The sequence below is a fragment of the Coffea arabica genome, chromosome 8e, assembly GCF_036785885.1.
Source record: "Coffea arabica cultivar ET-39 chromosome 8e, Coffea Arabica ET-39 HiFi, whole genome shotgun sequence".
Lineage (NCBI taxonomy): Eukaryota > Viridiplantae > Streptophyta > Magnoliopsida > Gentianales > Rubiaceae > Coffea > Coffea arabica.
In genome coordinates, this window is record NC_092324.1 from 2875111 (window position 1) to 2891901 (window position 16791).

At 33.5% G+C, this 16791-nt stretch overlaps 1 protein-coding gene across 1 annotated transcript; it reads right to left on the reverse strand.

Moving 5' to 3' along the window:
• Window positions 1–3538: 3538 nt before the first annotated feature.
• LOC113703692 (transcription factor MYC2-like) lies at window positions 3539–6281 on the reverse strand. The gene has a single exon (XM_027225139.2). The coding sequence runs from the start codon at window positions 6038–6040 to the stop codon at window positions 3947–3949; it is 2094 nt and encodes a 697-aa protein (XP_027080940.1). The 5' UTR covers window positions 6041–6281; the 3' UTR covers window positions 3539–3946.
• Window positions 6282–16791: the final 10510 nt, after the last annotated feature.

Below are 16791 nucleotides of genomic sequence, written 5' to 3' on the forward strand. Positions count from 1 at the left end.
AAGAAAATAATTAAAACAAATTCGATCTCACAGTAATTGTCGAACCAAATCGTCAATTGTCCCCTTGACTAGAAAATAAGAATTCAGTTCTTCATTGTTGAGGAAGTTCCCAACATGATACTGTCGAAAGTAAAAAACTCAGTCCTGCGGCTATTCAGCCTCTAATTCCCTATATCCCCCGTGACTAGTCTTCTAACCTAATAAGAAGAGAAAAGAATCCAAAAGATGGGACCCTCCGAATTCTTTCTTGTTTCCTATTGATAGTAGGACTTCCTAACCTCTGTACGTTTCTTCCTAAATAATAGACTAATCCTTTCTTTTCTCCGTGGTCCCCGCACAATTGAGAGCAAAAGTCCTCCCAAAGATTCCTGCACCAACCGAGGCTTTCCTTCTTTGTTTTGTTTCCTATTACTTGTAGGACTCCAATCTCCTAATCAGCAAAGGAAATGCAATCTCTTTGTAGCAACATGTGAGCCCGGTTGTTTGAAATCTCAATTATCTCCAAAAAGTCCCTCATTTTTGTAGTTTTCCGCTCCATTCCCTGAAATTGAGTCCAATACCAAATATAAGTAAATATTAACAATTAAAACAATATTTGGCAAGGATAAAGGGGGAAATTAACAATAAAATAACCAACAATTAACACCCTATCACTATATTTTAGTAGTTCTTGTAATTTCTTCCCCCCAAAAAGATTAAAATTCCTTTTGAGATATTATTATTTCATAAATTTTTCAAAAGAATAAAAAGATGAATATGAAAATACATTAAAAAGATAGGGTAAAGTATTAAAATATGCTTACAATTGGATTTTATTAAGTTGTGGATAAAATGTAACTTCGCATAATCTATTCTTTCCTTTAGTTTTCAAAATATTTGGTGTTTCTTTTCTTTTCTTTGTATACGTAATCCAAACAAGATGGTTAGAAATACTTTTTTCTACTTTGATTTATTGATTTTTCGTTAAAATCATACCTTTTCTATTAATCCAAACATTGCCTAAGAGTTGTTATTTCTTTTATTACAAATGATGAAAGTTTCTTATTAATCATGTGAACTAATAAACCCTGTAAGTTAAAGAAATAATTTTAAAAACACAACATATTTTTAGGATATTTTATATTTTTTATCATTAGCAATCTATTGTGATGTCTTTTTTTAGTTAGGAAAATACCGGTTTTCATCCCCAAACTTTGGGGTAAGGACACATTTCGTCCCTCAACTTTTGGGCACGACACATTTGATGTCTGAATTAATATTTTTTGACCAATGTCATCCTCAAACGGCAATTTAGCCAATTTTTAAAGGAACTGGTATTTTCACATGACCGTTAAGTAAACTTAAATCACATTTTTAAGAAACCTGCCAGTTCCCTGCATGCAATCAGTTAACTTTTGGCAATTTTGACTAAGCATCCATCAATAAACACTTGCGTCCCGTACGTAAGGGGGGAAAAAAAGCTAAAAATAAGGATAAAATGAAAAATAGGCAAGAAAAGAAATAATCAGCATGAAAAATGAAAAGGGATAATTTCACAAACATTCCTTAAGATTTTTAATAGTTACAAAAAACTCCCCTCAAAATTTAAAAATTACATATACTTTGCATACTTTTACTATTTACATAAGAGCAAATTATTTGAGCAGGCATTGAACTATTTGAATAGTAAAAATTTGGCCCTTCAATTATTCATAACATATTTTTACCCATTGAACTATTAAAGTATAAACTTTGAGTTATTCATAACATATTTTTACCCATTGAACTAGTATGTTTTGTATTTAACATAAATTAAATATATAAAAGTTAAAAAAATAAATAAATTACCCATAACATACCAACTATTTATGGAAAACTGGCAAGTTTTGTAGTATGTTTTGTACCAACTCTTTATGGGAAACATAGTTATAGGAAAAATTGGTTAAATAGCGTCCAAAGGAAAACTAGTATATTTTGTATTTAACATAAATTAAATATGTGAAAGTTAAAAAAAATAATAAATTGTCCATAACATACCAGCTCTTTATGGAAAATTGGCAAGTTTTGTAGTATGTTTTGTACCAACTCTTTATGGGAAACATACTAGCTCTTTATAGGAAAAATTGGTTAAATAGCGCTCAAAAGAAAACTAGCTAGTATGTTTTGTATTTAACATAAATTAAATATGTGAAAGTTAAAAAATAATAATAATAAATTGCCCATAACATACCAGCTCCTTTTGGGAAACTTGCAGGTTTTGTAGTATGTTTTGTATCAGCACTTTATGGGAAACATACCAACTCTTTATAGGAAAAATTGGTTAAATAGCGCTCAAAAGAAAACTAACTAGTATGTTTTGTATTTAACATAAATTAAATATGTGAAAGTTAAAAAATAATAATAATAAATTGCCCATAACATACCAGCTCCTTTTGGGAAACTTGCAGGTTTTGTTAAAAATGTGATTTAAGTTTACTTAACGGTCATGTGATTTTCACGTGACCAGTTCCGTTAAAAATTGGCTAAATTGCCGTTTGAGGATGACATTGGTCAAAAATTATTAATTCAGACATCAAATGTGTCGTGCCCAAAAGTTGAGGGACGAAATGTGTCCTTACCCCAAAGTTTGGGGATGAAAACCGACATTTTCCCTTTTTTAGCTTGAAGAGGCCATATTTTGGCTTGTTCAATTCTTGTTCAAATATTTTCAAATTCTAATATTAAGGGTTTAGGAATTTTATGTACAAATCTTGATTCCAAATTAACAAATTTTTCTCTCCAATACTTTAACTTTGCTATTTTTTGCAAATCCATGGAAAATAGTCGTTGTTAATAAGTTTTGTTGTGCTCGTGCTAGAGTTTAGTCTTTATTTTTTATTTTTAACTAATATTTTCTTTTGATTCTAAGTCAACGAACTAGTAATAAATTGAGAGGTGCTTTTGATATGAAATATTCTTCTCACTCTTGAAATCATTTTTCTATTGTTGATTTTTTCGAATTGGATGAATTTGTTACAAGAACATTTGTTTTAAGGGAGGTTAATGATATTTTTAAACTTTAGAGGAGGGCAATGAAACTATCAAAAACCTCAGGGGAGGTTTCTGGAATTATCCCTTCTTTATGGTTTAAGAAAAGGTGCTATAATTCATAGCATGTATCTTTACCGGTCGAACAGATGATGCCACCACTTAGTGAACTGAATCCTAGAATGACTCCTATCTATGATCATCAAATCATTGTAGCATTCTGTTATCAACTGCTAGTAGAAAGTGCAATCAATCTAGTAGACTCCTATTTACTCTTTCTATAGAGTAACCTTTTATTTACGGATAGTAAGCGTAGAGATTTGTGAAACAAGAAAAGATTCAAGAACAAGCCCAGATGGGAGAGATTACCAGAAATCTGACTAGACTAATATGGACTCATTCAGTCTAAAGTACGATCAATACACATGCAAATTTTTCGTTTAGACAAAACGCAATGGACAATGAAAGGAAAATGACAAGATTTAGCATTCACTTGAAACCACAGAACTACCAATATCATCAAAATCTAGTATGGAGGCAATTATCTTCTTCATTCCAGCTGAACTCAAAACAATTGGAGTTCAAGAACAGAGTATTACAAGTGACATATTACAACAGGTTGGACCAGCAACAACACAGTCTAACAACACAAATATGTGAGCTTAATAAAATTATTGTACTGTACATCTACATTCACAGATTACACAAGCTACATATGGATAATCAAGGACAAAAATTAGATAAAAGCTGAATTATCTACCAGCTTTCAACTAAATAATCTCACTCTAACTATACTAAAACCTATAGTACACAAGCGACGAGGCAATAGTGTACCGACCTAGCTACCGGGACCCCTAAAATTCCCCAGAGCCTCAACACGATTTTGGCAAAGAAACTCTTCAGTCCTACCAGTTTTGGTCAAGCACAATCTGCTCATGCCTCATCGAGTTTCAGCAACTCTGGAAGTCAATGCTATTTTAAGCTGCTCTTGCGTGTAAAACCTCTTTCCCATCCTCACTGTATTTTGCTGGATCATCAAATCATTCACCACTGATACACTGGCATGGAGCAACTCCAGGTCAAGATCCTTGAGGGCCCCCATTATCCTAGCAGCTGGGTGGTTGTTTTTACTGGACTGGACTCGAATCATTGCCTCCCAACCGATGATCTTCACATCTATGTCCATATCCAGACTCTTGCTTCCTTGGTGGCTTGCCAACTTGAGATCTTTATCCGGCGGGGGAGGTGCGAAATTTCTAGCCTCTTTGCTGGTTAATTCCTTCTTCAAGGAGTCTATCTGGTTCCTCAATTCCTCTTTATCAGACTCCATATTATGAAGCTTCGATTTCAACTCATTAATATAAGAAATAGCATCCCCAAGAAGGGAGGCTTTGTCCATTTTTGACACATTAGGAACCACAGCTCGAAGTGCATAAAACCTCTGGTTCAACTTCTCCCTCCTCTGCCTCTCTGCCTCCACATGATTCAGAGGCTCTTCTCTTCCATTGGCAGGCTTCCTTCCTCGCTTCCTTGGCTTTTTCTCAGGGTCAACAACTCTACTACTGTCAGCTTCCTTCGCCACTGACGCCTCAAGGTCCGAATGATCTGAATCTCCACCGCCACCACTAGACTTCACCACACCTGAAGATGGCAAAATCACACCTGAAGTAAATGAAAGCATCCCTTCATCATTACTTCCCCTCGAGACAGGTGACCTTTTCTTGCTCTTACTTTCATCACCAACCCCAAACGGTGATTGACCTGAAAATAAATTCCCATTTGCACAACAACTCCTCTTTGCAGTACTTTCACCCCCAAAGTTCAAGATTTCCCCTGACTCCGGCTTACAAGTTGCATTCCTAACACTATTTCCCTCAAACCCATATTCTGAAAAATTCATTTCCCTTGTATAAAACCCTCCCGACTGCTGGGATGAATTATGATGAGCATTTAGGATATTCCCAGGATTATCAGTCAAAGTACTAGAACTTGGGTTATTATCATTTCCAAACAACATCTGCTTATTATTCGCACTAGAAGGAATTGAACTCCCTTGGCCAGTGGTGTTATTATTGTTATTAACACTTTCTTTAACCCCAGCAGCTGAAGATGATGGATCAGTAAGCCAAAGTGCTGAAGGATCGCTCTCGGGCTGAACTGGCCAAGAGCCAGAACCCGAGCCCGAACCCATGTCCATATTATTGAAGTTGAAGAGTACCCTAACCTTATTCATTAGATCAGAGCTCTGAAAGATCAACTCCGTGGAACCCAGCTCAACGACGCCGTTTGCTGAGGGGATACAAACCAAAGTCTGAAGCCCAAAACCCTGAGCTTGCTGGGCCCTTTCGCAGTGAGAGCTCGCCAGCCTGTCTGCGCCTGCGACCCAAACCGGGCTTGAATTATACAAAGCCTGGCCCGGAAGCCCGCTTCCGTTTACAAAAGATTGAGTCATGGAGATTAGGAAGAACCACTCAGTATCAGTGACCTCCTCATCGACAGCATCGTCGGAGGAGCCCTGTGGACCCGCAATCAACGAATTGAGCTCCCGGAGCACCTTTTTCCGGTGCTCCTGTTCGAGTAGTGAATTAGTGGAAGACGAAGAAAGCGGATTCTTCCGCTTCCCTTTATCTTCTTCCCCTCTGTAGTACCCGTCGCCCCACCCCAATACAGATGGGCCGCCGCAATCCACCACCGACGACTGCCAGAATATAGCATAAGTCCAGTACTCCTGAGCACCATCAATCAGAGTCTGCAGGCGCTGCTGGAGCGTTTCCTGGTTGAAGAATGAAGACGAGGGAAGGGATTTGGAGGAGGAATCCATACCACCGCCACCTGCAGCAGTGATAGTTGAGGAAGTTGTCGAAGGAATGCTCTGGTGAATACTCATAGGCGGCCATAAAGACCCCGGATCCGCCGAGTTCATAAAGACCTCCATCATGGACGTATTATCATCACTGGTCAGCGATGTCGGGGTTTGATTTCCCCATAGATTCATCTTCGTGTGAACTCGATAATCAGTCATTCCATCCACCATCAAAGTAACAAACCTTGTAGATGCAGAATTGCTGAAAGAAAGATGGTGGGAAGAGGAAGAAGAGCAGTAGTGGGAATTGAGAGTAGTGAGTCAGAGGAAGAGACGAAGGTGGAGAGAACTGTGGTGAGGGGCGGCTAGCGGTTGGGGAAGAGAAAGAGATATGATGATGGGCAACAGAAGAGGAACAGGATGGGGAGAGTATTCGGTGGGGTTGGGGAAGTAAATTTGATTTGGGTTTGGGATTTATTTGAGGCGAATTTGAGCTGAATTTAGTTTGGGAGAGAGGAGAATGGACAAAAATGAAAAAGGGACTGCGGCGGGTTCCACGAAGGCGATCCGCCGATTTAATCGTGGCGTCTACTATTTTCAGTGGTAGCCGGCGCTTTTCACCGTAGCCCTACCACAGTAATGTATTCCACTGTGGTAGTGTACCGCGCTAGTAAGTAAATTACTAGTAAACCTTACTAAGCACCGTGGACTCCAATCCATACACCACTATTAACATTGGACCAGCATATACCATATACTACTACTACAAAAAGTGCTATTCTAATTTTAGCCCTAATTCCACGGGATAAACTACAATTTTATTTATTTATTTTTCTTTTGTAAATGAGAGGTACTGAATCTATAATTTCTTACTTATAATTTCTCCTACTTTACTACAGATAAACTACGTTTTAAGCGTTAATTTGTTTCATAAGAGTTTAATTTATTCTATATGGGATGTACGTGATTTAGAAATGGGTGACTGATAGCGTTCGAATTTACAATGTATCATCCACTCTATTCTTATTGTTTGCTTCTTTTTGTGCTGGTAAGGTAATATTAGAAAGAGTCTTGCTAAATTTGTTCAGCCTAATCATGTGCCTCTCACATGCATTATTTCTATATTTTGATGAAAAAAAAAAGATTTCACCAAAGAAGAAGTGGGAAGACAGGAAGGAGGGTGAGTAACTAGTTTGAGATGAAATCAAGGTATAAAATCCTTTTACTTGTGTTTGAAGGGTAACATGGAGGGATATTGGCTTACGTTTGTTTAGCTACATTGATCTTCAAAGGGATGTAATTTGGGTTTAATTAGATATCATTGAGTCGAACATAGAAAGTCAATCTCTGAAATTAAGATGTTATGACCTTAGGAGATCGGTCATGTAAGAGTTAAGATTGAGTCTGCAATTTGATCTTACTGGCTTTAATGAGTAAAAGGAAATGAATGAAATGGAAAAAGAAAGGAAATGATTACTAATGTCTGAATCAGGTAATGATCTTTGAACAACTTATTTTGGAACAAAAATCCCCATAAGGAAGGCCTAAAGATCAAGATCCTTGCATCATAATTATGCACAACTTATTCGAAAACGTTATAAAGATATTTGTTGCCACCATCCATATAAGAAGTGGATTGTCTAGCATATGAATAGTTTTTACCAAATTTATCAAACATGGATGAGTCTTGTTCCAAATTTCCAATCATCACAAGAAAGAAGTTGCATTCTAATTTGACATGCCCCCATTTACAATTTTGGTGAAATGACATTTTTCTTCTCATGAATTCGAGATTCTACTTGTTACATCCTCACTGAAAGGGAAAAATTGTTAGTAAGAAAGAAAAAATATATATATTAAAAGCCATTAACAAGGGGTCTTTTTGAATTGGAGATTTTTTTTTTTTTTTTAGAATAAAAGGGTGGAGTATGTGAAATGAAAAGTGGTTAAAAATATATTTATGATACAACAAAAAAAATTTGGGAAGAAATCTCAGTCCAAAGTAACCATTTTTTTGCCATACTATATAGTTTACAATTGATTTTGTACATAGCAAGTTAATCAGTGGATTTTCCTTTCACAGAGGTAAAGATTTCTTTATTCTATGTTACTTTAGGTGGAAAATTCGAATAGTAACGTGTCTTGAGTTATTAACTTGCAATAAAATGTAGGCATAGTGAGATACTTAAAAGAATAAGCAAAATAAATTAATTAAAGGAAGTTAAGATTTAAAGGCACTCCAAATGAAGTTCTGATGCAAGTACTTTTCACTCCCAAATCTGGCCTTTGTTTTTTACCCTCCAAACCGTATAATTCCATCAAAGCCTAAGTCAAGTCTATACAGGAAGAGAAAATTGAGCAAAAGATTTATATAAAAAATTGTTCTATAGGTTTAATCCATGTGTGTATGTATAGGATTAATCTTTTACACACTGACAATATATACATCATCATCATTAGATGTATGACAACTCATTTAAATTCCAAATTTTACTCATATAGGATTAATCTTCTACACACTAACAATATATATATCATCACCATTGGATGTATGACAACTCATTTAAATTCCAAATTTTACTCATATGTCATGCATCCAGTGTCATGCATCCAACTGTCAGTGTATATAATTTTTACTCATATACATATATATATAAACTTACTGAATGTTCATGTATATAATTATTTTTATATATATGTGTGTATGTGTGTAGTGTCTATGCGTACAAAAATTTACATAGTCAGTATGGTGTTGACTATGGTTAGAAAGCTCCAAGAGGAATCCATTGTCATGTTATTTAATCATTGGGATAATTTCAGAAACCTCCTCTGAAATTTCTCATAATATCTCTCAGCTCTTTTGAGGTTTTTAAAATCTCACTTATCTCCCTTAAATTGACATTTCTTGTAACATTTTAACCCATTTAGAGAAAATACGAGAAAGAAAAAACTTTTGTTCCAACACTACCCTTATATTAGCTTACTTATGACATTTATAACAACAATAAAAAAATAAAATAAGGTTAAATTTTTATAAGGTATAAATTTCTTGACGTAAACGATTTATTTTAGTTGTATCGAAACAAAAGCAAAATTTAAACCTTGAAAAATTCACACATATGAAGAAATTATTTTAGTTTTCAATACAACTTAAACTATACTATGGATTGAAACATATTTTCCCAAAAAATATCTTGACTTCCTTAATTGTAACTGTGCACGAAATTTTTTAAGGTATTAATTACTCACCAAAGTCCTCTTAAGTGATTGATCTTGACTAAATTTAATTTATCCACATCCTTTGCTATCCCACCATGACCCCAATGTAAAGAAATATCGACCATTATAAGCTAGTAATTTGTTTTTTCTTTTAATTTACACTTTTTGGTTTAAAATTTTATTTTATTTTGGATTTTTGGTTAAATAGTTATTAAGAGCAAGAGTAATGTTGTCAATTTGTGACCTTTTATAGGAATATTTAATCTTGTAAAATTGACAAGGGAGGTAAGTGAGATTTTAAAACTTCAGGAAAACTGAGTGATTTATAATAAACTTCAGGGGAGGTTTCTAAAATTATCCCTTAATATGTACTGGTCTTGCACAAAGTTAGTAACTTATTGTCTCATATGTATAAACATGATTTGTTCACGCAACAGTCTTTACTCTTTAAAGGTAGTATGATATCCTCGTCATAGTATCCCCCTTCGTAAATGAGAAAGCAAAATGCATATGAATTCATGCCTTCAACGGCCTGTTTCTTCCTCTAACTGGTCAAGTATTCGAAAGAGAATCAATCATATTCACAAGTTTTTTACCACAAGCATTTCGTTTTCTTTTAAGCATGACTAATGGAAATTTTATCACAATTTGATACGATTGTTGAAATCTAGTATTTAACATCATCCCTTGTGGTGACCAGTGGCTTGCCGGAGTTATCTATGATTTCGAAAATATATTTTAATCCATGATACTGATGTAGATTGAATCCATCCAAACTTTACCACAAAAAAAAAAAAAAAAATCATCCCTTGTGCTTCCAAAAGTCATTAGATCACTGTTAGTAAGTTCAAAACTATGTTTTATAGAATCTTAATTCGAATTTTTGAAGCCTCAAATGTGAGCTTTGGCATCAATTCCTTTACATCTCCATTCTTGGCGGGTTGTCCCTCGCAAATACAATATTAAAGTGTTAAACCAACATAGGACTTGATCTCGTGTCCAATTAAAAAAATTAATAATTAAAGTTTCACAATGGCTAACTATTTCAAATATTTGTTTCAAATAACTCGAGAATTGGCACCCTCAAGATAATTCTTTTGCTTAAATTTTATCCAAATTTTACCTCATACTCAATAAGTAACCCAAATTTCTATCCCCTTTTGTTTGGATTGTGAATTATTTTCAAATTTTATTTACTTGTAACATCAACACATTTTTTAACTATATTTTTATCTCACATACATCACTTAAAAAAAATGCTACTCAAAGGGTCCAAAAGTTTCGTACATATGCTTTTTCTTCCTTCCTCTTGGTTTGTGACATGGAAGCATATAGGAGGCACAATTTATACAAGCATCTCTTTAACCTAATTTATCTTAATTTTGACATTTCTTATGAATTTTTTTTCACTGCAGGTGAGATTCGAATCCCCACCTATATGCCAGACAGGAATCTAGTCCCTTTTTTATAACCACCGACCTTTGGCTCAGTGGTTTATATAAGCATCTCACAAACTAGAAAATTAAACAATTTGGGGTTGGGACCTAATTCCATTCTACCGTTGGTTTGGGAATCGTCACATGAGTGCCCAATTGCATATCTTATCTCTATTGGCTAGTTGTAGTTTCAGCTTTCCAAGAAATAGCCGCCAGCAGCAAAACGCAAAACCAATTCCTCGTCGGCTGTGAGCTCAATTAATCGGCTAGTTATTGGTCCACGAAAGCGACAACACAACCACTTCATCTGGATCTATCTTTAACTGAATAGTTATCTTTTCTACTACCACTTTTTGATAAAAGTAAATTTTATTGGCATATTGTTGAAAATCATTTAGTACGGTTTAATTTACATTATCTTCCTAATAATAGATCAAATATATATTAAAAATTTATAATTTATAATTTAATAGATACGATACATTTGAAAAATTTTCAACAAATCTAAATAATACAAGAAATTTCTACGATTTTGATATTTAAGTTCCACTATATTAACCTAACATAAAAAATTTGTCATAATTATAGAATTTCCTCTAATCTTTTAGAGTTCTAATAACCACTTTGATAAATATTTTATTAGAACCTTTACAACTATTTTTATAAAACATGATAAAGTAAGAGAAGTAAAGGATTGGAGTCTGATTCTACTACTAGCCGCCATAAACAAATAAAAAATCCTTAATAACTAAAAATCTTTTTAATTGTCTACTCATTAGCATTTTACTCATATATTTAAATTTTCAATGAATTATATATTCATTATTTCATGTGTTTTGTGCATGTGATGTGAAGCTAGAAGATAATATAGTACAACATACCAAAGACAAATCTCAATATGAATGTGACTTATTCTCAATCCTAACCTTTCCCAAGTAATGTGCTAAGCAAACAAACCCAATTGTCAAAAATAAAAGTGGAGAACCAAATTGGCTTAATAATAAAAGTTAAAGAGTGACATTCATAAATTAAAGTTAATGGACCAAAAGTGAATCAGTAGACAAGTCTGAGGACTATTTCGGCAATTTACCCCATTATGGAGTAATGTAGTACTGTAGTACAAGACAAATAGCATAAGGTCGTCATCACTCATCAGGACCAAACGTGCTTATGCATGCCAGAAAATGTAGGTGGGAACGACAGGGATGAGACTAAATCCTGACCGTCGATTGTGTCTTCGCTACATCCAGATTCCGCGAGTGAAAAACAATTATTATTAAATATATAAACAACACTAAAATTTTATTGTCCACGTTTTGCTTGATGCGTGGCGTGAAAATGACGAGGAGCAATTCTTTATTTGTTGGGCCACGTTTGGATGATCCTTTAAAATGCGGAAAGCCAACCCCACTTCCACATTATTGTCTATTTGCTTCGTCATCCTTTAATTATAGATTACCTTCCCCCTTGTTTCGGGGGTATTTCTCGACAGGAAGTCTGCAGAGTTAAATCATATTTTACTAATATTTTACACTTTTTTTCTATGCACTTTTTTTTTTTTTTTATCATTCGTCGCTTTTTATCTATATCCTAATCTATCTAGGTGGAGACACAACTGGACCTACGGACAAGTGGGGACTGAAACACCACCGTACTTATTACTAGCACAAAAAGTTCTTTCCTTTTCCTCTCTCTATCTCTCTATCTCTCTTCTCTTTTCTCTCTCTCTCTCTTATTTTTTTATGTACACATTGTACTAGTAGGTTTTGTTGTTAATGAAGTAGAGAAATACTATGTGATTATAGTTGATAAATGCTTACATAAAATTGGTTTTTTTTTTCAAAGTGGGCATTCATTAAAATACAGCTCAGGAATTAAATTTTTTAAAAAATAAAATTATTTAGACAAAGTGTATAAATGTAAAAGATATCATGATAATTGTTAGTGTATGGGTCTGTTTGGCAAATAAGTTTTTGGTCAAGTTTATCTGTTACAAGTTTTTTAATAACTTTAACTACAGTAATCTGAAAAAACTTCTCAAAGTATTTAAACTATATATTTCAAAATATTCAAAAATTTACACTCTTCAAAAAATTTTCCTATAACTTCTACAGTAAATCATAATCAAGTTTTAAACAAATATCCAAAAAACTCATTTACTAAACGGGCCTATGTATATACATGATGAGTTGAATATGATTTAAATATATTAACGAGTGCTCATCAATGTTCTCGGAGATTTTTTTTTTCAGTCAATAAGTACACTGAACTTGGGTGGATACGGATGGGGTGGCTCACATGGGGGTTGGAAAAAAAAAGGTGCACGGAATTGTTGATTTTCTCATTTAATTTTAAGCATATTTTTGGGCCTTAGTCAAATGGGAAATAATAGAGTAATAATCTCAAATTAAGTAAAGAACATATAGCTATCTTTTTTCAGTTTACGTGTATTATTTTACTCGTGTCGACTTTTGACCGTTTCAATTTTTTGGTAGGTGGTCATGAATAATTTTCGTTAAATCTTTTATTATTGATTTTATGCTTTTATCTATAACATGCATGACGATGGAACAATTTCTCTTAATTAGTTCCCTACAACCTGTGGTATCATTAGAAAATCTCTTGTCGCTATTCAAGTTGGACGAAAGGAATTTACATTAGCAAGCAAAATCTAATTTTTTTTTATTATCGTTTTATCTTGCTGTTCACTATTTGATTATTTCTAGCTAGTCAATCCATTATTATCTTTTTGCTTTTGGGATGATCAGGCTAAAAGTTGGCAAAACCCTACCTTATTCTTTATTTTAATTTATATATATATTTATATATATTGGATAAAGTAACCCTTGCAATGTAATCTTGGAAAATCTAATTAGCGTAAGCAACAAGAAGTAAAATGTTGATGACTTTTTGTTTTGAATAGACTACGATGTTTCCTATGGAATTTTAGAATGCCAATGATTGCCTTTGTTGAGCCAAAATTCCATACCAAAATTCCCCTTACTAAATTGATCCCTCCATACATAATGAAAATGACAATTATATGTGCCCACGTGTTAGAGGAAGCTACAAACATTACGGAATTGAAGAAGAAGAAGAAACAATTTGATGCAGTTTTTCAGCATTTGCTAGCAAGGACAATAGTAGTAATAGTCAAAGATAAGACTAGAAAGGAGTAATAAAATTTTGGGTTAATTCCACTTTGTCCCCCAAAATTTTGGACGATTACCCACTTCAGTCCCTAAACTTATAAAATGTGACACTTAAATCCCTAAACCCTTATAAAATGGGACACTTCGACCACCAACGGCATTCAGGATTTGTTAACAATTTTCCTTAAGTGTGATGTATTTATAAGTTTAGGGACTTAAGTGTCCCATTTTGAAGTTTAGGGACTGAAGTGGGTAATCGTCCAAAGTTTGGGGGGACAAAGTGGTATTAACCCTAAAATTTTACTAAAATTGCACATAGGAAGGGAGTACAATGATGATGTAACATACTACTTGGAAAAATCCATGCTTGATGGCAACCCTAAACCCCACTATGATTAAGCACCTATTTAATACATTGCAGTATTGATAAAACCTTTGCAAATACAACAAGGCTGACAACAACATGATTACATTTAGAACTTGCAAACAATAATGACTAATAACCAAAAGCTTAAATTTTAATAAAAGCTTGTTTGAATTTCTTTCTTACGTGACATCACTTGAATAAATTCACCAAGCATCACTCAAAGTGGGCTACAAAGTAGATTTGCACCAATGTTGAGTACATGGACAAAAATGAGATTTATTATGCGTCTACAACTTTCTTGCTAGTTTGTTTGCATGGGACAGGGTTTATCCGGTGTGCATTTTCGAGCAGCGATTGTGAACTCCCTTATCAACAAAAACTTTCTTGCTAATTTGTTTGTGCATTCATGCGGCAACCATTGGTAGTTGTGGGAATGGGCGTCTTGATTGCTGTGAAGTCCACGTTTCATCTCTACAATTTGGATCGCAATTCTCTGGAGAAAAAATTTTACATTTTTCGCGAACACATTTCTGAATAACCTTTTTATTACATATAGCAATAATTATAGTGCTTTTTTTTAAACAAAAACTCTTACAAAATAATAATCCAAAGAAGCTATAAATTTTTGGACTTAAAAGAGACTAACCTTTACCCAGTAATGGATGTAAACGTTGTTTGCCATAATAGGCAAATTAAATTACAATGTTTCATAGTAAAAAAAATTGAGCCATAAAAATATTTGATGTGTCTAAACTGTACTTTAGCATGCAAACGAGGTGTTTTTTTAAAAGATAAATATTTTTGTAGACTCCGGTTTTACCTTGAATCAGATATAACGAGCTTCAATACCGCATTCATATGTATGCTAAAATAGCATAAAGATGTAACTATCCAAGAAACAAATTTCTAATGTATCATCTACTGCATCGGGGTCTACAAAAAATTTTTTTGTTGGGTTGCTTGTGATCCTCAAATAAAAGATAAGTACAAGAATAGACTTGGATGGGCACATGAAACATTTCTTGCTAATTAGAAATTCCAAGAGGACCATCAACTTGGGAAGAGGAGTATATGCTACAGAAAGTAGGAGAGGAGATAATATATGCTTGTGGGCCAATGATTAGTTGAGTGGAGATTGAGAAGGATAAACTGACAAAGATACAGTTGATCATCCTAACTACTTGATTAATAATAATCAGCTGGGCAGTGTTTAACAAACATGCTTCGTTGATTATGGAATTATTATATCATGCAAAAATTATTTTTTATTTTTTTATGAAAAAATATGTTAATTAATGAGCAATCATGTTGGGCCAAATCATGTTGACACTAAGACTCCTTAAGATATATTTTTAAGTGTCATATTTTTTGAAAATATAAGATTAATTTGGGAAAGTAAATAAATACAAGGAAGGGTAGGAAAGATTAAAGAGGGAAAGTATATAAATACAAGGAAGAGTAATAATTGTTAGTGTATAAATATATATATATAGTAGGTTAATTGAATATTAGGTGTGTTAACGACATCCTATTAGAAAAACCCATACATTATCAAGCAGTCAGGTTAATGAGCAATGCAAATAACTTCACATTCAAACTGATTGATACTATTTGGCCTTTTGTTGGGCAAAAGAAACCCATATTTTAAGCTCAATGCAATTTTATTATTGAATTATCACAACTGTGAAGCTAATTTTGTATGAAGAGAAAGTCGTTGCAGTTAGTGAAAATCCCTTTCTCCTTCCAAGTTGAGGGCTGCTATCTTCTTTTTCCTCCATGTACATTGAAGCGGCACAGAATAAACAAAATTAAGGAGACTAAAAAATTGTCAGTGGGCAACAGACTTTTCATGAATTGCATTATTCAAGTACAAATTGCACATTATTTTAATCACCATTCTAGGGATCACTAGCTTGTGAAATGGCTTTGATTAGAGAGTTCCTACCTGCTCAATATCTAATTAAGTAATGGCGGGAGATCTGATGCCTTTGTATATTAATCCACTTTGATGTTATTACATATAAACTTTGATAATAGCTTATGACATTTTCTTTGTTAATTATCGTTACTGCGATAATATATTGGTCCACCTAATATGCCACGCCAATATATTGTTTACCTTAGATTTAATCAGTTGTCTAACTTACAAATCTCAATGACATAAAAGAATATTTCCACGCAGCAAGACCAAAATTTATAGTGTCTAATTAGTAATTAATCTTCATGAATAACTACTAATCAATCTATGCACTTGTTACTTTGATCACATGCACTTGAGGGTAGGCAATTGCTCCCCTCGGATAGTATGAAATTATAGAAAAGGCTTATTGTGTAATTTTGTAGTGTTTTTGCTTTTATACCTTATTTGTCCCTCACCAATTTTTTAAAAACACTTATCTGCTCCCTTCATATCAATAATTTTGTAAAGTTCTCTTAGTTAGACCCTTAACATTTACAAAATTCACATATTTATATACATCTCTTCCTTCAAATTACTAAAATTCTATCCTAATGTAAAATACTACATACTTCACTTTATAAAATAAAAAAAAATCAACCTTTATTAGTTTAAGCATAAGTATGATGTTAATTATAAGGATTAATTTTTCATACACTAGCAATGTATATACTATCAGCCTTTGATGAATGACAACTATACAAAATTTGAATTTGAAATCCAATTTTTACACATGTGTCATGAATCCAACGATAATATTATATATACTCACTGTGTGTGTAAGATTTATTTTAATTATAATTCTAAAACAATAATTTATATATAAGAGATATGCAATGATCCACATTGAA

Coding starts and splice junctions, on each gene's coding strand:
- LOC113703692 (XM_027225139.2), bottom strand. CDS start 6,040: ATGGTGGATGGAATGACTGATTATCGAGTTCACACGAAGATGAATCTA.